At 25.8% G+C, this 25909-nt stretch overlaps 4 protein-coding genes across 4 annotated transcripts; 2 read left to right on the forward strand and 2 right to left on the reverse strand.

Annotated features, from left to right (window-relative positions):
* Positions 1-174: 174 nt before the first annotated feature.
* Positions 175-8876, forward strand: Bma-fzo-1 (Transmembrane GTPase fzo-1, putative; the record flags this gene model as incomplete). The annotated part of the gene is made up of 18 exons (XM_001893258.2): positions 175-229; positions 471-593; positions 1017-1143; positions 1236-1329; positions 1455-1660; positions 2006-2222; positions 2589-2739; positions 2882-2946; positions 3076-3197; positions 3449-3563; positions 3668-3784; positions 3889-3991; positions 4167-4216; positions 4410-4598; positions 6751-6936; positions 7884-8080; positions 8416-8550; positions 8789-8876. The coding sequence occupies 18 exons, from the start codon at positions 175-177 to the stop codon at positions 8874-8876; spliced, it is 2340 nt and encodes a 779-aa protein (XP_001893293.2).
* Positions 8877-11294: 2418 nt separating this feature from the next.
* Bm9408 (Uncharacterized protein) lies at positions 11295-15216 on the forward strand (the record flags this gene model as incomplete). The annotated part of the gene is made up of 10 exons (XM_043078486.1): positions 11295-11414; positions 11504-11597; positions 11927-12064; positions 12359-12567; positions 12818-12991; positions 13287-13637; positions 13814-13917; positions 14103-14445; positions 14817-14989; positions 15156-15216. 10 exons carry the CDS (start codon positions 11295-11297, stop codon positions 15214-15216), a joined length of 1767 nt encoding a protein of 588 aa, XP_042934420.1.
* Positions 15217-16034: 818 nt separating this feature from the next.
* Positions 16035-22976, reverse strand: Bma-arrd-10 (Uncharacterized protein; the record flags this gene model as incomplete). Its single annotated transcript, XM_043078487.1, has 6 exons — positions 16035-16493; positions 17527-17602; positions 18284-18404; positions 18622-18814; positions 19088-19381; positions 22917-22976. 6 exons carry the CDS (start codon positions 22974-22976, stop codon positions 16035-16037), a joined length of 1203 nt encoding a protein of 400 aa, XP_042934421.1.
* A 1528-nt stretch (positions 22977-24504) lies between these two features.
* On the reverse strand, positions 24505-25370 carry Bm9413 (Patj homolog, putative; the record flags this gene model as incomplete). Its single annotated transcript, XM_043078488.1, has 2 exons — positions 24505-24650; positions 25265-25370. 2 exons carry the CDS (start codon positions 25368-25370, stop codon positions 24505-24507), a joined length of 252 nt encoding a protein of 83 aa, XP_042934422.1.
* Between the last annotated feature and the right edge of the window lie 539 nt (positions 25371-25909).

The following is a 25909-nucleotide window of genomic DNA, read 5'->3' on the forward strand; positions in this document are numbered from 1 at the left end:
TGAATTCCATCAGATCATCAGTCGGCACTCATTTACATTTGTTAGGTTTACCATTTGTTCGGAATATGTACATTTTTCGTTCTAAAGAATTTTTTATTAAAGTACTTTATAAAATATTTTAAATAGTGTATTTTCAGAATTGGTCGACATAACATATCGCCTTCCGGCAGTGACATGTCTGGTATTCTAGCAATGCATCATCCGGCAGCTGGACGGGATATTAAGTCAGGTGTCATACTTTTAAATTACTTTAAAACTATTTAGAAACTTGATTTCGAAAGGTATAACATGCCTTAATTTCATTCTTTTTTTCCCCCAAGTATTTCAACATTTTTTTTGGATAGTTCCATAGGGAAGAATTCATAGCTTAAAGAACTTTTCCCTGTGGAATCATTCCAAAATTTGTAAAGTATAGGTTATAAGGAATTGTCCACTTTATCTAAGTCTTTCCAGCAAAAATTTCATTGCAGATATGAATTATCGACAAAGCACTGGTGAACCACTTAAACGATTTGCTGAAGCGAAAACTAGCATTGGTGATATTTACAATCAATTGGAGACTTATGTTACGGATCTCTTACTTTTCTATAACGGTATATTTTGTATTAATTCCATTCTTTATATGCACACTATAAGGAATCATTTTATGGTTAGATTTTCTAATGTATATTTAGGTAGGATATAGTTAGGAAGTTTTTTAATCTATTTTAATATTCCTAATATATTTTTCTAATGATGAAATATGACTTCAGATATTTTCATTGAAAATGATCTAGCCTGTAATACACCACTCGTACACTGTAGCAGTTAAGAATTTCTACATTATTGCAGGGACACTTAACATATTCAGTGGCTGAAATGTTTTTTTCTTCAATAACTAGTTTTTTTTTTTTTTTTTTTTCTGATTTATATAGCTTAAGTGTTCTCTTTTTTTTTAAAATGCAGAGTTTTCTATGCTTTCTTCTAATTTGATATTTTAAAATGAAAATGCTCTATTTCTTATATGTTCAATTTAGAAATTCTGAACGACAATGGAAATGTGCCAGATGAACAAATGCATGAAGTTGCACGCTTCAAAGATAGTATCAAAACAATTCGTGATATGTTTATGCGTGATACTATGAAAGTTGTTTTCTTCGGAAGGTAACTTTCTATTTAATTGAGTGGGAAGCTTATATATCATATTTATCAAATTCCTTTTGCGCATTTGTATTTTGATTACATTCTTTTTCCAGAACAAGTAATGGGAAGAGCTCAGTAATTAATGCTATGTTGCATGCAAAAGTATTACCACAAGGAATGGGACACACTACTTGTTGTTTCTTGCAAGTAAATTCTTTCATTTGTTATTTTTTTTCCTTTTTATAATCATTGTTACACCATTTTTATGCAGAGGTTTAATCTAAGGCAAACTACAAGCAAAGAAATTGATTAACATTATAAATTTTATATAGGTGGAGGGAAGCCCAGACGATCAAAAATTTGTTTTAAATGAAGATTCATCGGAACGAATGGATATTGAACAGTTGCAAAAACTAGGGCATGCAATGAGTGATAGTAATGTCTCACTTTCTGCAATGGGGCAAGACTCACTTTTACACGTCTTTTATCCCAAATCAGCATCGCGTTTACTACAGAATGATGTTGTCATTGTTGATAGGTTAGCCTTTGTTTTCATTTCCTCGTTTATTTTATCTCTACTTTAATTTTTTTTTTTTTTTTTTCTTTTGAGCGAAAGGAAATTCAATGTTTTTGTCCCTAAGCAAAGACGATTGTTTTAATTTAAGTTTGGAATTTTAAGAAAAGTTATTCTCATGTATCCAAAAGATCTTGTCGACTTTTAAAATGAATATAATAAGTTAATATTTTGAGAGATGAAATAATGCAGTTATGTGTTATTAAAAGGGGTGGTAGTGCATATTTCCATATTAAATTTATTTAAAAACTATTCATAAGAAATAAAAATGGTGAACTTACATTGAAACTAATTATGAAACGTTTTCAGTCCTGGTGTAGATTTATCACCGCAATTTGATAGTTGGATTGACAAACACTGCATGGATGCTGATGTCTTCGTTTTGGTTTGTAATGCTGAGTCGACTCTTACACAAGCTGAGAAAAGTTTTTTTCATCGAGTGAGTTCGAAGTTGAGCAGGCCGAATATCTTCATCCTTAACAATCGATGGGATGCAAGTGCAACCGAAGTGGAAAATATGCAACAGGTTGAAAAGTTGAGTTGATGTCGTGATTTGTCAGACATTTGTTATGCTATATTTTCCTTTTTTCTTCAGCCTTGAAGTTCCTTTCAGAATATTTAAAAAATTTTGGCTTGCAATTGCAAAGAAAGAACGGAGCCTCAATCTTTCTTTGTTCTTTTAAAGCTGTGGATAGATTTTCTGTGGTCGTTCTATGAATCATTTGATTTATATTGCTCGTTTTACATTGTGTTAAAAAAGTGATATTGTAGAACTTTACTTATCCAGCTGTCCTTTATCTTTGTGAAATTCATCCTTCTTGGAAAGATAATTGCTTAATATCTTTTGTACCTGTGTATTTTTATTGCTTTTGTTACTATTACTGTATTTCAGATCCGAGAGCAGCACATGACACGATTTAGACAATTTCTTGTGAACGAACTCAAAGTGTGTAGTGAGGCAGAGGCTGCAAATCGCATCTTTTTCATATCGGCACGTGAAATGTTGGATGTACGCTTAAAAGAACGAGGTGTAATACATCATGGTAGGATTTTCCTCCTTTAAATATTTGAAAAGCTCAGGTGATTGTCGCAAAAATATCATAGTGAAAGTAATGCTTAGCTATTCTGCATCGAATTCGTCTGGTAAATTAAAATAGATTTCAAGAATAAATTATTTGATTTCAGCTTATCAAGTTGAAGGACATCAATATCGTGCGATGCAATTCTGTAATTTTGAAACGCAATTTGAGGTGGGAATAGATATCATATGAAAGAGATTGGCAGTATAAATAAAGAAATGATAAATGGGAAAGTAACGAAAGCAAAACTGTATTATTTCTCATTACGGGACACATTTCTTTCTTTTTTCACAATTTCAGCAACTCATTTCGAAATCTGCTATTAGCACTAAATTTGAAGCTCATGCACGGAGAGCCCGTGAAATTGTGGGGGAAATGAGAAATAATTTGGATGTTGTGCAAAATAGTACTCTTAAGCGAAAGTAAGTCTAAAGTGTCTTATAAAAATTTCTTCTTTAAATCAAAACATTTTTTTTTTTTTGTATCACAAAAAATGATCCGCCACTATAAATACCACGGCCCTAATCGCTTCTACGATTTTTTAATTTTAGAGATGAAGATGGAACGGTAAAGTCATTTTTTCATTTGCAAGTATTGATTTAAATGTAGGCTTTACTATTAATGTTTTTATCTTAAGCAGCAAATTTTCTGAATTTTTTTTTACGAATTTCAGGACTGAGTTGCAGTCGAATTTTACAACAAAAGAAACGATATTTAAGGAATGTTTAAATAACTGGAAGGAATTCGAGCGACTTGCTATCATTGAATCGCAGAGATTGAGAAATGAAGTAGATTCGTTATTTCATTTTTTAATTATTTAGTTTTGAAGGTTACCAATTAAATTAATGTCATTTCTTGTGAATAAATTGTTATTGCACTTCATTTTTTTTAGGTGCATTTAAAAGTGTCGGCAGATTTCTATGAAGAAATGCAAAAGCTTGAATCAATTATTGACAGATTCGATAACAAATTCATAGACGAATCTGCTGCAATTGAAGAGTATAAAAAGGTTAATATGAGTTTCCAGATAGCATCACAATTTATTTAATAATTGTCTGAAAATTTTCAGTTGCTCTCAATCGGGCTATATTCTCATTGAATGTTATGTTGCAGAATTTGGCAGATTTTGTAGATAAAATCGTGACGGAGGATTTAGAAGCACGTTGCACCAGAGGTCTTATGCAGCGTATTTGGAATTTGGAGAATTCCATGTATTGTATGTTTTCTTTTGCATGTTGATTACACTTAAAGTACTATTTTTTTGCATTTTTCCGACTCATGTATTTTCTTCTTATGTTTACTCTATATTCCAGTGTTTATTTTTATTCAGCTTTTTTTTTGATAGTGTCTGATAAGTATTCGTTTTTTTTTGTTTTTTTTTTTTATTTCAGTACATGTTAACCAGATACTCGCTGAACCATATACTAAAAAATTAGAACAGGTACTAACTTTTTAAAAGAGTTTGTGAACTTAACCTGTTTTGTAATTCGCGGTCGCATAGTTTTGTGTTGATTGATTTGATTTCAGATTTCAAAATATCTACTGACTTAGTTTCTCTAGGAATTCCCGAGCAAAATTAGATAATAGCCAAAGCATAAAATCAAAGCTTGTTGGAGATAATTTGTCGTTTCCAGATTTGGCGATATCGACCTCCGTTCAATTTTTCAATCTGTATCAATTGTCCATCGTTAATGCAGGACTTTCGGGAAGATTTGGAATTCCGATTCTCATTCGGTGTTACAGCGATCATCAGACGAATTAATGCATATCGTTTAGGAAAACCTATAACTGCTGTTGGTAGTCAGCCACTACTTGATGTTTTCGTGAGTGTTTTGAAATTTTTGGTCCTTGTTGGACAATTCTCGGAGATTTCAATTGTCTTAGACAAAAGATTTTGTGCAAAATAACATAACTAGATGATAAATAAAATGATATCTATATCTATCTATCTATCTATCTATCTATCTATCTATCTATCTATCTATCTATCTATCTATCTATCTATCTATCTATCTATCTATCTATCTATCTATCTATCTATCTATCTATCTATCTATCTATCTATCTATCTATCTATCTATCTATCTATCTATCTATCTATCTATCTATCTATCTATCTATCTATCTATCTATCTATCTATCTATCTATCTATCTATCTATCTATCTATCTATCTATCTATCTATCTATCTATCTATCTATCTATCTATCTATCTATCTATCTATCTATCTATCTATCTATCTATCTATCTATCTATCTATCTATCTATCTATCTATCTATCTATCTATCTATCTATCTATCTATCTATCCTATCTATCTATCTATCCTATCTATCTATCTATCTTCTATCTATCTATCTATCTATCTATCTATCTATCTATCTATCTATCTATCTATCTATCTATCTATCTATCTATCTATCTATCTATCTATCTATCTATCTATCTATCTATCTATCTATCTATCTATCTATCTATTCTATCTATCTATCTATCTATCTATCTATCTATCTATCTATCTATCTATCTTGATCTATCTATCTTATCTATCTATCTATCTATCTATCTATCTATCTATCTATCTATCTATCTATCTATCTATCTATCTATCTATCTATCTATCTATCTATCTTATCTATCTATCTATCTATCTATCTATCTATCTATCTATCTATCTATCTATCTATCTATCTATCTATCTATCTATCTATCTATCTATCTATCTATCTATCTATCTATCTATCTATCTATCTTCATCTATCTATCTATCTATCTATCTATCTATCTATCTATCTATCTATCTATCTATCTATCTATCTAATCTATCTATCTATCTATCTATCTATTCTATCTATCTATCTATCTATCTATCTATCTATCTATCTATCTATCTATCTATCTATCTATCTATCTATCTATCTATCTTATCTATCTATCTATCTTATCTATCTATCTATCTATCTATCTATCTATCTATCTATCTTATCTATCTATCTATCTTATCTATCTATCTATCTATCTATCTATCTATCTATCTATCTATCTATCTATCTATCTATCTATCTATCTATTCTATCTATCTATCTATCTATCTATCTATCTATCTATCTATCTATCTATCTATCTATCTATCTATCTATCTATCTATCTATCTATCTATCTATCTATCTATCTATATCTATCTATCTATCTATCTATCTATCTATCTAATCTATCTATCTATCTATCTATCTATCTATCTATCTATCTATCTATCTATCTATCTAATCTATCTAATCTATCATAATCTATCTATCTAATCTATCTATCTATCTATCTATCTATCTATCTATCTATCTATCTATCTATCTATCTATCTATCTATCTATCTATCTATCTATCTATCTATCTATCTATCTATCTATCTATCTATCTATCTATCTATCTATCTATCTATCTATCTATCTATCTATCTATCTATCTATCTATCTATCTATCTATCTATCTATCTATCTATCTATCTATTCTATCTATCTATCTATCTATCTATCTATCTATCTTTCTATCTATCTATCTATCTATCTATCTATCTATCTATCTATCTATCTATCTATCTATCTATCTATCTATCTATCTATCTATCTATCTATCTATCTATCTATCTATCTATCTAATCTATCTATCTATCTATCTAATCTATCTATCTATCTATCTATCTATCTATCTATCTATCTATCTATCTATCTATCTATCTATCTATCTATCTATCTATCTATCTATCTATCTATCTATCTATCTATCTATCTATCTATCTATCTATCTATCTATCTATCTATCTATCTATCTATCTATCTATCTATCTATCTATAACAAAAAATTAGAAAATTCATCATATGAACAACTTTATTTATAATTTTTCTAGATTCTTTGCAAAGATTTTATTTATATTAATAGCAAAACAGGGATATGCATCTTTAATGTGAAGTAATGTTTTAGAAAAGTTACACTAAGCAAGCAAATATAGAAGTTGGGGAGGGAAATATGCAGCAAAATTGCCAAGAAGAAATGCAAATGATGACAACAGCTGAATCGCAGGAAAATGCCATGATGGCTCAACTTATACTTTCTTCAATTGGTTATGTTGCTAACGGTAGTCTTGGCCTTCTCGTTATAGGCGGAATAGTTAGTTTTTGGTTTTCTTTTGATCAAATAATTTCAATTTTTAGTTTTATATTTTTGTCTAGCAGTTTTAGAAATTGTTTCATTTATATCAATAATATTGTATTAGGATCGATTGATTGATATGAATGAGATTAAACAAAACTGACGCTGTCGTGGAAGCAAAAATTTGAAGATTTGATAATTTATTGTTTTGAGAGTGGTAACAACCTCGAGGGGAGATTCGTTGGATGGATATAGATGTAAATATGTGGAGTAACAGAGGAATATAATAATTCCTTTACTAACAGAAACAGTACACAGCAACTTGATAGAGAACAATTGAAATTAAACTGCCCTGGTTCTTGGTAAAAAACACACATTACCCCCCTTCAACAAAGGTGACCTCCTTATATAGCAGGCAATATGCGTAATCAAAGTATGTGATTTACAATATGAAGTTGACCTGCCGAAAGAGTAATCGTCTAACAAAGAGTTGTTGACCTGGTTTACAAGTAAATCTATTTACTAATTGACAAACTGCAAAGAACATTAGTTAAGAAAAAGTTGTTAACCTTATAGATTCAAAGATAATTTACAATTAGTGGCGGCACAACAATGAGATTAACTAAATGAGGAGCTGATACCGTGTAAACAATATATAATATATTTACAGGTTAAACATAAGATTGGAAACAAAGAGTCCAAAGTATAAACATTATTGCAAAGAATTTTATAGAACATATTTCTTACTCATATTCACAACGCTCATATAATATTTTAGAGTTTCGCGATATTAAAATCCGCGACAGATGCAAAGTGATTAGAAACTGATTAGATTCTTTCTAGGATCTCTTTTCCTATCATAACAGCTAATCACTCTGTTGTTGTTAGCCATTATATATATTTAAATTATTAGCTGTAATAACGGTTATTATTAAAATTCATAAGTTTTGTGAATTCTATTTTAGGTTTCCAAAGCAATTAGTTGGCGTTTCATTGCTGCTGGAATAGCATTATATGGTGGCTTATACGCTGCAGAATACTGGCGTTGGAATTCTGGTGCAAAAGAGCAACATTTGAAAGATCAGTTTCGGCATCATCTAAATGCAAGAATGCGTAGTGTTGCAACTACACATACGTTGCATTGTGAAACGCAAGTCTTAAGGTTAGCTCTTGTTTAAATTCACTTCAAAGAAAGTGCTACCATATTTGAATTTAATATGCATTTATTTGACTTTCGATTTATGTATGAAATTATGGAATTTTTTTTTTTTTTTTTCAATGTTAATTTTATATTTAATGAAATTTTTGATCTAACTCATGATTGGATTAAAGAAAGTGATGGTGTGATTGGCATAAAATTTATCTTCGATATGTATAAAAACGTTATGAAAACTAATTAGATATTATTTGTACATACATCTCTTTTAGTTAATTGTTATTCAGAAAAATTGTTCATTGAATGTTTCATAATTTTGCTAAAAATGTTTTCTTTTGAAGAGAAATGCAACAAGTACTCGGTGGCTTAAAAAGTACAGTAGGTGGTGTACATCAAGAAATGAAGACCGAACTTGATAATATGCGGAGAGAAATTGAAAAAATTGATCATGTTACCAAAGGACTTAACACAATAAAGTAAGTTTTTTATCACATTTATTTCTTTTGTATTAAGCGTGAAAGTAGAATGAGAAATGATAATATGATTATCATAAATCTCGATTGTTGAAATGTTACTTTTGAAGTATGAGTTTGCATCCATATCATCATTATCTTCCAGGAGAAAAGTAGTTAGTGATTAAAATGTACTATAATATTTCGTGTGATAACATGAATTCATTTTTTGTAAAAATATGGTAGAGCTTAAATATTCCAGGGGGAAAGCATCATTTCTGAACACAGATTTGGATCGTTTTGAGAACGAATTTTTGAAAAATGGTTCACATTCACCAGTAATTCAGTAGTGAACACTGTAAAATATTTTCATTTTTATTGCATGTTACTTGTACCCGTAAACTTAATCTCAAAGTTACGAGCAACTGTAATGATTTAGGTTTTCATCACTATTTTGAGATAAGGTATGAAGAAAAAAGAGAAAAAATAAATTAAATGCGAAAAATTTCGCCTTCTTTCTAGATTTTCTATCTTTTTACTATTAGAATAAAAGCAGAAATGAAAATTTATAACCGACTAATTTTCTCTTCTTGACATTTTTTGTGCCTTCTCTCGTGCGGGTTAATGTGTATTTACTTTAGTCATTTTTGTTTTATACTTAAGTTATTCTTCAAGCAGTAGTTATTCATCAATTTAGATTCGAATTTCATTCATTCTCAAACTTGTCGTATAGCTTAAATTACTTCATTTTTATTGAATTTTACAACTTTTTTTTATCAATGAATTATGTTATTTCAGTTTTCATTAGATGATTGTTTACTGAGACTTTTCATTTGGTTGGTTTGTATTTAGAAAATTCAACAAAAGAAAAAAAATTATAAGCATGATTTTTTTTTCTCAGTTGTGCATTCATTGTGTAATGATATTTGTTTTGGAAAAAAAAGAAAAAAATTCGTCTACATGTTTAAAAGCATTTTCTCACTGAAAAAAAGAAGTGAAAAGTATGATAAGATTCTTTTACGGTTATCGCATAATTAAAAAGCTAAAAGAAACAAAAACTGAAATACTGATATAGAATGAATCAATCGGATCAGTATTTGAATATAAATTTATTGGTAAATGATAACTTTTTCATATTAGTATATTTTCAACATCAGCCATAATATACTTGAAGTAAAAATTGAATGCTAATATCACTAATCATAAAAGTAGCTAATAACAATAAAATTTCGGTGAGTACTATTTACATATAATAATACAGATTGTTTGCAGTTAAAGGAATCAAATTTTAATTACAACTGTTGATAGCTGTAAATGATAGCAATGTTAATGAATAATGTCTAATAGTAAAATTGATATGTTTATCATCTGGGCTAACTAATTTCCTCGAAAAATATCTTTTGTGGTACGAAAGCATTTATCGGTGGTACACAGCTGACATCTCAGCTAAGCCTTTCCAATCCAATCAATCGATTAATCAAAAGTTGGACTTTTTGAATATTTGCTAGGCAGATGATGCATAGTAGTGATTGATCGAGATTCTACCAAATTTCATTCATGCTATTTGGATGATGATATGCCAGTGTATTTTCTGTTATTTAGTCTTTTTTTTTTAACATTATGATAAAGTTTTTTTTTTTTTTCAATAGTATGTACTTCTTTTTAACGTTAAGAAATTCTATTTCTAATTAGACTACTTCTCTTTTCACATTATTTTGATACTACTAATTATTTATGAAAGTATACTTCAAAAAAAAAAAAAGTAAATAAAAAAAAATTCTACTGTACTGTAAGGCTCTAGCATAATTTGGATATTTATTAAAACTAATTATTGGATATTATAGATTTAACATTTTATTTTAGTAAAATAATTATTTTACAATACTATATTCGGGAAAGAAAATGCTAAATTTTTTTTCACTAATACAACTAAAATTAGTATAGAAATCATTAATGGGAATTTATATTTCAATTTGTTAAACTCGTTGAAGACAAGTTATTAACAAACTTTTGTATGTATAAAATTATGCATGAATTTAATTTCCCTTTCTTTTTCATTTTATTTGATTAATTATTGTTTTGAATGAGATTTTAATACTAATATTAAAATAAAAATAATTTAAATGACTAATGGAAATGTTAATGCAATATTTCAATGAAATTTATGGAAAAGATAAAAATGATAAGTGTTAGTTAGCTGATATAATATCTTAATTAACAAGATAATAATAGATATAATTATATCGAATTTCTTGTGATCTAATGAAGTTCTGTTGAATTGTTTCATTTAAATTTTTCATTTTTTAAAAAATTAAATGATGAAAATTTGATTAAAATAAAAGATATTTTCAATCAGGTGGCACTCTTCAGATAGTTTAACGAGTGAAAATATAATCCAAATCAATTCTCTCTGTTTAATATGCTCCATTACTATTGGCTGAAAATTTAAATTTGATATTAATTAATGAATTCAAATTGAAATGTGGAGAAAAAGAAGCAAATGAATTGATAAATCATTATTTTCATTTCACTCATGCACTACAGCAAATTAATTGCAGTAAAATTTACAATTCAGTCTTTAATTAAGATGCGAAAAGTTTATTAATTTCAATTGATTGATTAAATTTAGCCCGGAATTTTTTAAAAAGATGCCTTTTTTGTTTCTTTAATCATTATTTTAGTTAGAAAGCAATCTCGAATATTTCTAATTTTTTCTTCTCATTTTTTAGCATCACAAAATTACAAAAAAATTTTTATTCTTTAAAATTATGCAATGGATGGATTTATCACAATATTTGCCAATATCATTGATATTAATCATTTTTATCATTCTTGGCTTTGATCACTTTTGTTTTACCTCACTTATAAGTCCTACCAACTTCCAACAAGTTAGTTATTTTTACATTTAAATAATTTGTTTAAAAAATTATTCATATTCTGTGACGTTGTCCAAATAATTAATGATTAATTTTTTTAGGGTACAACTGAAATTGGTTTATTTCGTTCAGCAATTAATTGTACATTAATTGTTATTGCACCATTAATACTTATTCTACCTATTACATTACCTGGTAAATTATGCGATTTTGTTAGTTAAGTTAATAAAATTTTCTAAATAATTTTTGTTCAGAAAGAAAAAAAAAACTAAATATTTATCCCATAATAAGTTTTGTATTAGAAATATTTAAAATAATTTGCCTTTTATATGCTGAAATACATATTATTTACTATAATTACGATATTAATAAATCAAAAATTTTCATGAAATATTATTCATAGTAAAAGTAATTGTTAGTGATAATATTAAAATGTTTTAAATGAATTATATTTTGTAAAAATGATTTTTTTTTCTTTTTTTTTTCAGCTTTTTTTCAAATTTAAAATGTTTTATTTGTTGCAGCTGAACTGATAGTACATTATCTGTTGGGCTATGGATGCGCTGCATTATTAGCAATTTCACTAATTAGTCCAATATTACATTATAATCGATCACCCAGCATATGCTACTATATTAAATTACGATTCAATCAGTCATTTCGTATGTGTGAAAAAAAATTAAAAATTGAAAAATTTTTTAACCTAAACTTTGCAATTTAAATATTACTTTTTCTTGAAAATTTTTGTTTAATATTTTAGCAATACTTTCACATTATTAAATTTTATATTTAATTTCTTAAATTTAAAATATTTTACTAAAATTCTATTTAAATAAATATTCATTAAAATTTCAATTAAATTATTATTAATTAATTCTTTTACTAAAAGATTTATAAGCTTTTTTTTTTTGCACAATCAATGATAATAATTGCAATTAAAGATTGACGTATTTTAGTATATTTATTGGTATGCGTATTAAATATAATTTTTTTAATCATATTTACCGTAATATTATTGATAATGACAGTATCACTTATCACAACACGGATATCGTTCTTATCACCTTACAAAATATGTACGATATTAGGATATACTAGCATTTTTGCAATTGCTTTTGGTGGGCAAACAAGCGTTTCATCCAATGTCTTCTTTGCATCAATTTGTGTGAGAGATAAAAAAATGCTTTTTTATTTTTAAATTTCATTTTAATTCTTCAGTTTCAATTTATGCTTAATAATAGCAAGGAAAAATGTAAGAAATTTAATTCATAAATGCAATAAAATGGATTTATTTTAATGTTTGAATTAAAAAAATATTCAAACATTATTGCTGATATTTTTATACAAACAAATTAAAAATGCACTTCAAATTTGATAAAAATTATAAAATATTTATGAAAAATATAAAATTTTAGTTAGCAATGCTAGCAGCTTCATATATAATATTTGATAATTTAACGAATTACATATATAATTTTGTTGAAATCATATTATCTCACGATTATTTATCATTCGATTCATGGACAGCATTTTATTTGGGTATCTTAAATGGCTTACATTTCCTTATCACTAGTCCATTATTATATCAGGTTATCATAATTCTCATTGTCAGTGATTAAAAATTTGGTGATATGAAACATTTATTAATGAACTACGATAAAAAAAAAACAAACAAAAATCAATGAACAAAAATTGTTTATTTAATTACAAATGTTACATTTTATTAACAATCGTTATACTATTTATCGCTGATAATCTTTGATCAATTGATTGATTTATTGATGTAATCAAAATGAATAATCACACTAGTAATTAGTAATAAATTACGTATGCTAAAAATTAATAGTTTACATTTTCATTGTTACTGAAAAATTTTTTTTACAGCAGTACTTCTCGCTTTCATCTTGTCGACGTTTACGTGAATCATTAGCTATTCACGTGGGACTTTTTAGTCTGTTAACAAGCGTAATGCTAGTATCATCCAATTTATTTGCTAATAAAATTAATTGGTTTTGTCAAGTAAATTCATTTGCAATGTTTAATGTAAGCCATGAAGATATATCATTGGAGATAGAAAATGGATTATTCCCATCTCTAATTAATGCAGTATTATCACTTGTTGCTTCATTTGCTATCATTCTAACTGAACTTACTTTGATAAATTTAATTTGGGAAGATTTACTAAGACCATTGCTAATACGACGATCACTTCAACAGCAAATTGGATCAATACAGGTTAATTTGTTATAATTTGCTCTTTTACACATAAATTCAAATTTAATAAATTTTGAATCATTCCACTGAATTATTTATAAAATTATTTATATTAATCAATGATGAAAATGAATTTAGTACAAGGAATATTAGCTAATTTTGACAGAAATTTAACACAAATTTAAATTAATTTATAGGTTGGGTTATTAATAATTGGAAGTATAATTATTGCATTATCAAATGCTTGGCTTTATTTAGACAAGCCATTAAAATATGGCCCAATATCACTACTAATTTTAGGGTTAGCTTTTTTTTCGTATTCAAAATAAATTATACTAAAATATTTACTAAATATTTACATAATAACATTTGGATTGTGTGTGAATTGTTTACAATTAATGGTGCAATAAATAAATATAATACACACATGCAACTATTTATTAATAATTAATTTTATTTTTATTTAAAATTCAAATCATATTTTAGCACTTTAACAGCTCCAATGACAGCACTTTATACCTGCAGCTATCTTTTTCCATTTTTAAATGGCAAAGGAGCAACAACTGGCTTACTTACTGGTATTTTCGGTACCCTGGTGCTATTTTACCTGTATTTCCGAGTCACACCTCTTCGATTTCACCATTTTCCACTACAATGTTTTAATGAAACATCAATTACACATTCATTAATATGGGCTGACTGTAAATTTGCATATTTCGAGTTAGATTTTGCATCAACAACACTACAAGCAATAGCTAATAAAGCACAAAAATTATTACCTATTCTGTGCGAAATACCAATTACATGGTACCCATTAACTACTTTTATAGTAAGTAATTATTTAATTCTTCAAATCATATAAAAACTCAAAAAGTATCGCAACATTTTTATCTCCTATAATTTATCATTTGAGTAAACAAAAAATTTTTTTACATAATTTTTTCCTTATTTTCAATTCAAAAAAAAGGTTTAACTAGTAGTTTGCATATTGTGTCATAAATTTCTTAATTTCTTCTTTATAGTCTAATTGATATAAAAGCATTAATTTGCTTTAAATTGAAATATTATTAAGATATTTTAATATTGATCAAAATGATCAATGAAAATGATTGGATTAATAATTTATAATCTAATATTTCTTAAAATTAAGCAATAATAAATTATTATCTTATGTTTTTTTAAGATTTATAATATTTGTAGATTACTACATTATCAATGTTACTTGTATCACTGTGTACGTGTAGCAGTAATACGGACGAATTTGATTGGAAATTAATAATCTGCGCACCTTATGTTGGAATATTTACACGTCATACTGATAATACAATCAGTAATGATAAGCATGTCGCGTTTGTTGAATGCGAATCATTTCGGTTAGCTTAGTTTTAATTTAATCAAATTTTATTTTTATAATTGATTACACTATTTAAGAATTTTTGTTTTATTTTTTATTATTTATTTTTTGAAATAAGCTAATTTACAAAAATTGAAAATTTAATGATATCCGAAGGAAAAAAAACTATGTTGTTTAATTTTCAGATATGCACAACAAACACCATATCCGGATACGGTAACCACAGTTACGCATATGATTCAGTGATGATTATCATGAACATAATAATGATTATTATGAATTTAATGGTGATAATCATGGAACTAATGATGATTATAATGATTATCATGAGCTAAATGATGATAAGCATGGATTTCATATTGATTATTGCTAAATATGTGTGACATTTGCTGGAGTGATTATTGTGATAACTATTCTCTTATCCTATCATAGGACTTTCGGAATTTTTTTTGCATTAATTTCAATTTTTAACTTGAATTTCGAATTATTTCAAGTTTCTCAATTTAACCAATATACCACAATACTGCAAGTCAGTTAAGTTTTAAAAATGTAATTTAACTCAACTAATTACAAATTCGTTTCCTTACTCTTTTCAAAGTATTTCTTGCTGTTATCACATCTAATATTTTATTCGTTTATATTAAATACATAAAAATATTTAGAAGTTAATAACGAATTGAGAAAATTAATTTTACGAAAACTTAATTGAAATAGTTTTCTTGTAATGAAACAAGAAAAAAGAGAAAATAAGCAATAAATTTAAATGAAAAGAACTGTTTGAAACACAAACTGTTCAAATTTCTTTCATCTTTTTCTTTTTTAAATTAAATGATAATTTTGTATAAAACATTGTTTCAGCCTTTTTTATTTAGTCACGCATAATGTCATTACGTCATCTAAACTGTAATTTAAATTTAGCAACAATACATTCGTGGATAGCACAGTAACGTGAAAAACGTAAGTGATGCGTAAGTGAATGTAGAAAAAAGATCGCAGATGAAATAAAGATCGATTATATATGATTGAAGAGAGGAATGTAACATTTATAATTGTCAAATGTTTGATCATTCAATCTCTTCTATCCTCAGTATAGATTGCCCTTTGTAACGAGTTATTGGGAATTCTCCCGGGGTAAAAGTTACCTGTGAGTGATCTATCTGATTGCATTTGCAAGATGAAAATACAGTACTGTCCAATGACTTGTCAAATTCTGAATATGAAAAAGGTGAAGAGACTGATAGCAGAAATGATGGAATTGAAAGTGTTGATGGCGGTAAATGTTGCAATGAATTGATGATCAAAGGCGGAAATGTCTGTGATTGTAGTAGCATTGTTGAAAAATTAGCAATAGATAACAATGAAGATGGATAATTCTGAGTGTTAATGAATTGAATGGGAATTCCAGTACCAATAATTAGTGGTATTTTAATTGGTTTACATTCGTTGAGCATTACTGATATATGATAGGATAAATTGATAAGTGCATCAGGGTGGCAATAAGTTGGAAATGCATTAATTGGTATCTGAAATAATTATTATTTAAATATCTTCCAAAAAATATCCCATTTTAGCTTCTGATGAATAAAAGGTTTTAAATAAAAAAGTGCCTTATTGAAATTAAATTTCATAAATTTTTCGATACATAATTTTTCTCTTTAAAATGATATATCATTAATTTTCATAAATGCATTAGATTATTCATCTTCTACCAAAAAACTTTTTTTTTTTAAAAAAAAAACAATTACATAAATACTTATGGCTTATGCTAGGAGGAAAGATTATTCTGATCTACTTAATTCTTATCATTCTTAAATTGATTTATAATTTGTCTAAAAATTGAAGGGAATGTATAAGCATTTTCTTTTTATTGAATTCAATGAGCATTTTCCATTTTCAATAAGAGTAAAAATTAAAGGTTACCCAAAGAGTACAAATTAAAGATTGTCTAAAATTTTAAATCTAATAGGCAAATGACTAACGATATTGTCGTCTGTAATTTGTTCGTACTTTTAACTTTAAAAAATTAAAAATAAGAAAAATACATGAAATATTACATTGCATTATTTTTTACTGCTCTAATTAGTTAATACCAATAATTTTTTTTAAATTAAAAAAATTCCAAAAAATCTAAAAAATAAGTCTAAGGTTGAAGCATACATGATTTGTGCTAAAATAAAAATTGTAAATATGTTCATTAAGAAAATGACATCAACTAAATACGACATAAATAAATAATTGGTGCAAATTGGAAAATATTTAAAAATTTTCAAATTAAAAAGCTGTCATTTAATTAACATTCTCATGGAAAAATTTAGAATTGCAAAGAAAAAGTGTAAGATTGAACAAAAAAAACTGTAATATAAAAAAAGCATAAAACTGAATTTAATAAATTTTTTTGTAAAAATCATGCATGAGATATTCACTCTGCGACATTTTCTAAAGCCTTAAATAAAATGAAAACTTTAAAATAATAATTTCAGAATGATGTTATTCAAAGATTTTTACATGTTGTTAAATGGAAATTAAATAGCAATTTAAATAGAAATTATTAAGTACTTGCAAAAAGTGTTGAAATGCAATAATCGAACATTGTGGAATAAATGGAAGCATAAAATATGACAGCGTCTTATTCCTGTAAATTTAATAAAAATTTATTCAAAATTTTAAAATTAATCTAATACAATTATCATTGTTTGTGATGTTTGTTGTTTATACTTTAATTTTCATAAATTATGTCAACATATTCTTCAGTCTGACTGATCGATATTAAGGAAATATCACAATATGCAATCAAAATTGAAAAGTAATATATTCAGTATCCAATTAGTTTTAATCAGTATTTGAAGTATGAGAAAGAAATGAAACATAAAAACATAAAAAAAAACATAAAACGGAATGAACTGATAATAAAAAAATAATTTTTTTCTTATTTCATTTACAGTAAATCAAATTTGATTGATTCGTAATGCTGTGACACAATACGACAATCGTTTCTGATTTTAATTTATTTTATTAATCTTTTTTTTTTATTTTAGAAAGAATGAAATATATATGTTTAGATGTGATTGTGATTAATGAAAGACATGATCATAGCGTTTAATCAAAATTTGTTTACTTTATTTGATTAATTGATCGTTTTTTTAATAGTAATAAAATTTCATCATAATTTTATTATAATTCAAATTTGAAAAGATAAAGTAAAAATAAAAATAAGAATAACACAGGAAATAAAATTTTTAATGTATTAAATATCCAATATAATTATTTTTGACAAAACATTTGAAAAAAAAAAAAGAAAAGAAAAATAACTAACGTAAACTTTTCATTGCCTTTACAACGAAATCGTACAACCATAATAAGTCTCACAATACCACCTTTGATTGAATTTTTTCCATATTCATTACCAATTTCACCATCAACAACAATCATTTCACCTGATAATATCATTTATTACATGGTGTCCAGTTATCAAACAAACGAAATTTCAACTAATAATCATTATTTTATCGGAAAACATTATTTGTTATTGAATGAATGCGCAAAGTTACAGTCAATTTTGTTTTTTTAAGCACTGATAATCATACTGTTATATCATAATCGTATTGTTTTTACTATGATTATTCTGTAATGTGCTAAAATTTATGAATTAACCTGGAACAAACGCTGCTTTTGACATTTTGATAAAAACTTTGATAGAAGATTTATTGAGACAGAGAAGTTTCTTATGAAAATATCGTTCGATGTGAACTGGTATGTGAAATGGCAGATAACGAGTGATATCCATAACTGCGATCACTTTCACTGGGCGCATTTGTATTAACTTCGGTCGATCAGGGATACATAACTTCAATTTGTTTCAGCAATAATAGCAAAATGGATGTAAAATACGGATAATAGTTGTAGTTGAATATATATGATCATTTGTAATATAAAGTATTAATGCTTACTTAAGTATTTCAGTAAATATACAAATTTGAAAAATATGAATATATATATGCATGTATAGATGAATGGTAAAATATTCGAAAAGGAAATTATGCAGTACCAATAATATATTCGAACTTAATTTCATGATCATTTCAACTAGAATCAAAATACCTGAACAGAAAACAAATACCTCAACAGCGATGAAATATTCGATAGAACCATATTTGCCCAAATAACTTCCCGGGCATTCTTGTCCTATTGCTAAATTTGTTTCAGCTGTATGTTTACCAGCTGGTACATAAATTTCACCATTTTCTATAGGCCATTGTCGTGTGAGGGTATCAAATCCGATTTTGAATGCAACAATTTGCCGGAATTCTATCTGATTGGAAATTTTTGTATGAAATTGACCTTTAAAGAAACCGGTCAATGAAGTGATTGGTGTTGAACGGATGAAATTCACTTCCACCAATATTTTCAGTGGCTAAAATGAAAAGATAACAATTAATGCAATGAACTATTTAACTATTTATGGAACTATTAAAAAAAAATATTGCAAATGTTTATCAGTAATTTCTTTATTATAAATATTAAAATCACGCAGTCATCAAAATTGCAACTTGCTTATCACTACTTGATATCCTATCAGTGGCCATATCAGTCTGTCTTTAACTACAGATTCACATCATTCATTAACTTTTGTTTGCAACTTTTATTTATTATTGAAAAGTTGCATGAAAAAAGAATTTGAAATTAATATATTCTGTAAAATAAGTCATTTCAAAATTACATGAACTATCATTTCTGTTTGCCATTTTTTTTCTTCCATTCATCATCAATTAAATTCGATATCATTTCAATTTCGATTTTATTGCTATTATAATTAATTTCGCTTTTTGTTCTTATTTTTTAGCTTTTTATATAAATCACATGAAATCGCATTTTTTCGCATTTTTGCAAAAATTTCTCATACAATATTCATCTGAATTTTTTCTGCTGCACTTCTTTTTTCTTGTTTTTTTGTCTTCTATTTAATTTAATTATCGAACAAAGAACAATTAATTAATCAATATGAAAAAAAAGAATTAAAAGGAGACGAAGTAGAGAGATTTAAAAAAGAGACAAATACCGTTTTTATAAAGAGCTATAATTTTTAATTTTCAAGAAAAGAGAAAAAAGCAAAATAAAGGAAAACAATTTCAATAAAAGATGATTCATAACGCATTTTTTTTAAAAAAAAGATAGCCTACTTTTTTTAAAATAATTTTCTTTTAAATTGATGATTGAAAAATAAAAAATCCTTTTATATGAGTCTAATATTGTATATTTTCCATTAATTCAACAAAAATGAAATATGCATTTGAGATATTTCAAAAGCAAAAAAAAACAAAAAAAAGGAATCATAATTTTAATATTTGCAAAATATTTATTGCTTCATTTTTTTTTTTTTTGTTATAATATGAAACAAAAATATTGCCATAAGTTTAAAAAAATTTAATTTATTAAAGAAAAATTAAGTACTAACAAAATGATAAAGAACAATTGAATGAAATGAATTAATAAATAAGTAAATAAATTAGATAAATAAAAAATAGTAAAGTAAACAAATAAAATTGTAATAAAAAATTAGTTTGCTATTTTCCACAGTATACACAAAATATCGTAATCTTTTCAGAAAAATTTTCAATAATTTCCAAAATTTATTGTAATGTAAATGTCCTTTATCACCTAAATTCTAAGAGTAAACAAAAATGACTGAAAAATTTTTTCATATTTTAAATATTTGATGCAATCTCATTGTTTTAATTATTTTTCCTTCTTTTTTTGTTAATAAAATGAAAAATTTTTTAATGAAACAACCATAAATTGCATTGTTGTTTTTTCAAAAATATATGAATTGTTAATTAGGTAAATCTGACAAAAAATATTTAATAAAAAAAATAATTGAATATTAAATATAAGAATAACTGAAAACAAATAAATGATTATTTAATACGAAATTAGAATAAAAGTTTAAAAAATTATATTACATTTTCATTGATTACTAATGATAAGGAAATTTTTTGCTAATTTTTTTACCTTTTCTCAAATTTGTCATTGTACAGGTTTTGATCTTTTTTTGCGAGTGAATGAATATAATTAATTTTAAATTTCAAATTGTTTAGTTTTGTGAAGTTTTGTTTTTTTTTGTTCGTCAATTCAACTATATATATCAAAATATTAAAAAGATAAATTACAAAATTATGCATCAATAGCTATAGAAGAAAAACATAAAAAGCAGAGAAATAATTAAAATTTATAACTTAAAAAAATAAAAGTACAAAAAGAAAACAAAGAAGAAAAAAGCTTTCCTAAATAATTTTTTAAAAAAAAGTTGAACTGAATATTCCTAATAATATGTATTAAAGATTATGGAGGGAAGAAGTTTGTTATAATTATTAATTTTGAACTGCAATGAATTATTTGTTACATTCAGCATATTAACACTTAAAAAATGGAATGAATGAATGAATTTATTAATTAATTAAATGGACATATTTCAATTCCGAATTTAAATTCCAATAACGAAATAATATGATAAATTAGAGAAAAACCATTTTATTTATTCATCACAAGTCTTGAGTAATCATTCAATGACAATCGCCTTTGGTACCATTCGGTCAAATATATCAGATAATTAAATTTATTTTATCATTTAATGTCATTTAAGGAGTTTTGATAAATTTTTTCTGCAATATATAATATAATAAATAAATAAATAAATATATATATATATCAATCCTGCGAAACAAATGAAAATAAAAAATAATTTTCATTAATCAAAATGAATTTCATTTAAAATTCCAATTGGATAAAAATGCATTTTCACAATTTGATAAATTAAATAAATAAATATTTTTCTTTTACGATTAATAATATTTTGACTAATTAAAATAATTGAATGAAATAGTAAAATTCACAAATAAATTCAACTTTGATTTATATGAAATAGTTCTTTTTCTTGTTGAAATAAAAATGTGACAAATACTTCAATATTTTCTCTTTCAAATATTTTGCAAAAAAATCGAATCTGATTTAATTACGCCAAAGGTTATTCTTTCTATTTATTATTAAATATGGAATGCAATGAATTTATATCATTTCTGATTGGCATCGAAATTTTAATTATAGTAATCTGATACAGTTCAAATTATCTAATTACCTATCTTCTTTTACCTTCATTTGCCAAATATCTTCATTCATTGAAATTTTTAAGTTAATTTAGATTTGCTGCGCAAATAAATAAAAGAAACAGACGACACAATCTGTTGTTTTTTAAAGTGTTTTATAGTATTGAATGTTAAAATGCGAAGAAATCATACAAAGGAATTCATTAAAGTTTGCAATTTTAAGGTTATCTTCCAAGAAATAAAAAGGAAATTGTCAACTACAATTGAAAGTAATAAATCTGAAATTATCAGTGAGAATTTGAAATAATTTTTGCAAAAAAAGCAAAGTAAATGTTACAAGTAAGGGAAGTGATAAGAGCAAAAATTAAATGATAAGGAATTTATCACTTAATATTAGTAAGCTTTTGTTTTTATTTTGAAGAAATACCCGACATTTGTGTTTTCTTTATTTGTTATTTAATTTTTTATGCGAAATACTTGAAAATTATTCATTAAGGGAAAAATTTGAATAACTTTAATGATAGCAATATTAAGCATGCAGTTGTCTAAATTATTAGCAAACATGCAATATTAGCATATTTTGTAATGTGATAAAAAGAATAATAATAATGGATTACTTAAGAATTAAAAGTAATATAATTATAGCATTTTATTTTCAAGTGAGAAAGGTACGAATATTTCATTTAAACAAAACATTGAAGTTAGAATACTGAAAATTGTTACTGGTTATTATTATTATTATTGTTATTGATGAATACAATTTAAAATGATAATATCTTAAAGTGATAATGACACAAAGTGATAATATATTTATCAATATTTCCAGTATTGGACAAATATTTAACTTACCTGTCCAACGTAAATCCTTTCTTGACATAAAATATGCAACAACGATTGCTCCTTCTTCATAACTATTAGTGAACTGCGCTTCAAACCGCTCCTTTCTTCGTTTCTCTTCTCATTTCTTTCACATACCTTTATCACACCTTATCTTTTTCAAATTTTAACAAAGCATTCTTGTTGAGAGCACTCTTCAAATAAAATTAAAACTTTAAATACTCCAAATCAGACGTATATGCATGCATGCATGCACACATGCGCGCAACACACACACACACGCATATGAACATAGTTGAAGAATGTAGTATTTAGTTGGTACCTGTTTCCATTGTGGGAGTTACCCGGAATTAATAACAGTTACCCATTTTGTCCTTTTTATGCCACATCCTATTTACCTCATTTGTCTTTTTATAATAACCAAATACCAATAATATATAAAAAAGTTAAATATCAGGTTAGCATGTCTATTTAAACTTATTTTTACAGATAAACTACCACTATAGTTATGATATTATTGATAACTGCCTAAAGTATAATTGATTATGAATGTAAACACTAAATTAATTTAACTAATATTCAAAAGTTTATCATACAAAAATAAAAACAAGAAAAATACGAAAGGAAAAAAAGAAATTGAGTTCCTCGCTTAAAATGGATTTTTCGAATTTAAATTTTATGAATTTAGCATCAGTGGTCATTTTTAATTGATTTGAATGAAATTTTTGCAGTAAATTTTTTTTTATAAAAATCATCGCTTAAACTCAAAATAAACCCAATATTTGGAAACCGATTAATATATTTTTTAAAAAAGTGGAAGTTAATGCTTACTAGCATTTGTTTTATTTTATGCAATAAATCATAGCATATAATTTAGAAATGAACAAAAGCTTTTAAACTGTTCATTTTTTTATTTTTACAAACGTGAAAATAAAAAAAAAAAATGAAAAAAAAATCCGCTTGCCATTGCTTAATTAATTTAAATATTTTTTTCTTTTTTTTTCCACAGAATTAAACAATTTCATTGTGTTCATTTCACACACACACACACAATCTACTGATTCATTCATTTTACATTTTGTCAGATAATTATACCATCAAAACTTAAAATTAGTTTTTAAATGGTTTAGTTTTTTCATTGCTTTCCTTAAATTCAAAAAATAAAATTATAACTTCACTCTACGCATGGCTATTATTCGAAATCTTATGTGCAAGTGTGAACTTCAATTTTCAATTTTATTTTAACCTAATATTTCAAAATATATTTTAACAATACAACTAATTACTGGAAAATAATAAGAAATCGTTTTTTGGCTTTGTTTAATTAATTAGTAAAGAGAAACATTCTGGTTGAGTGCACAATATACATTCAATACATTATTTTAAATTTTCTGCCACATTTACATCACAAATGATAATGGAAATAAATGTTTTTCTCAATTTGCAAATATTTGAACGGTTAAAAAATATTGAAAAGTATCAAAGTTCATTAAAATGTTTCAAAATTAATGCAATAGAAGAGGAGTGAGAGATAATAATTACATTGAAAAATTTTTTCAACAATTAAAAGTAAAAAAAAAAAAAAAAAGACAAAGTTAATTTAAATTACATCAACACATTTTTTCATCAGAGAAATAGCTCGTACTAATACAGCTACGACAACAAGAAGATAAGCAATAACAACAGCAGCAGTAACAACAACAATAGCAGTAGTAACATCAACAGCAACGACAATAATAACAACAACTGCAATAGAGATAAAAATGCATTTTGCTTGGGAAGTTAATAAGTGATAAGCAATTATGATAATTAAACTGCTTCTGTTGTTGTATATATAACTCTCCGAACAACAATAACTAAATTAGCAACAACAATAACACGGATAACAACTATAAAGGGAAACAATAGCAGCATCAATGACATTTTTCGTTTTCCTTTTTTCGACATCAATTAAAAGTCATTTAACAATGATCGGATAAAAGCAATGAAAAAATCAATAAAATCAATAAAAAGTTATTTAACAGCGATCAGATAAAATGCAATAAAATCAGTTTTATCCTAAATCTGAAATGAACTTAATTAATGAGAAAATTATTAAAAAATTAATTATGAAAAAGTAATTATGATTTTAAGCATTTGTCGTTCTACTTTTCTCACTATCTATTTTGTAATAATTATTTGGTTAAACATCCATTTTTATAATTAGCAGTGTATACACTTTACGATTTCATTTGATTCAAATTGAACTTTCAAATATGAATTGAATTTTGTGAATTAACCTGACATCCTAGGCTTTATTATTTATATATTTCCAATGAGACTGTGATTTTTTTAAATTAATGTTCCCTTTTGATTTCCACCTATAAATCTTGCACCAACTAGATTAACCGGAATTTTCCAAAGGCGACAAATGTCTTTTGTTCTGGTTCCCGCTTTACAGAATAAGTTCGTTATGCTTTTCATCATGTTATAGAAAATTCTGGATTCTTGATCTCATCAGTATTGACATTTTTTCATTATTGTTTGCTGCCAATATTGCAAACATATTTGCTTGGAGAACGGTAGGCTCAGTTTTTGAGAAATACTTATTTAAATTATTGATTTTCCGAAACAATTTTTTACCTATTTGTGTGTTTCATTTTCAAAAATTCAAACTTTTGTTTATCACACGTCGCAATCTTATAGCATAGCCTGTTTATTTTAAATTTTATTCCTATTTATAATACAATTCGCTCACGTTCAAATGCATTTTTTTTTTTCAAATGTTCAAATGCTCTTCCGTTTTTATACGTTTGAAATTGACGGAAATCCTTAAATTTGCGTTCAATTTACTAAAAAACTAGCATTTCAGAAATTTAAAATTATGCTATTTTTAAATTTCACAAATTTATCTTTTAATTTTGCTGTTGCCTTTTTTTTCAAAATGCTTACCATTTATTCTTTTTTAACTGCTTGTAACAAATGAATAAGTATTTTAAAAATAATTCCATAATAAATGAAATGGG

The sequence above is a fragment of the Brugia malayi genome (genome assembly GCF_000002995.4).
Source record: "Brugia malayi strain FR3 genome assembly, contig: Bm_v4_Chr2_contig_001, whole genome shotgun sequence".
Classification (NCBI taxonomy): domain Eukaryota; kingdom Metazoa; phylum Nematoda; class Chromadorea; order Rhabditida; family Onchocercidae; genus Brugia; species Brugia malayi.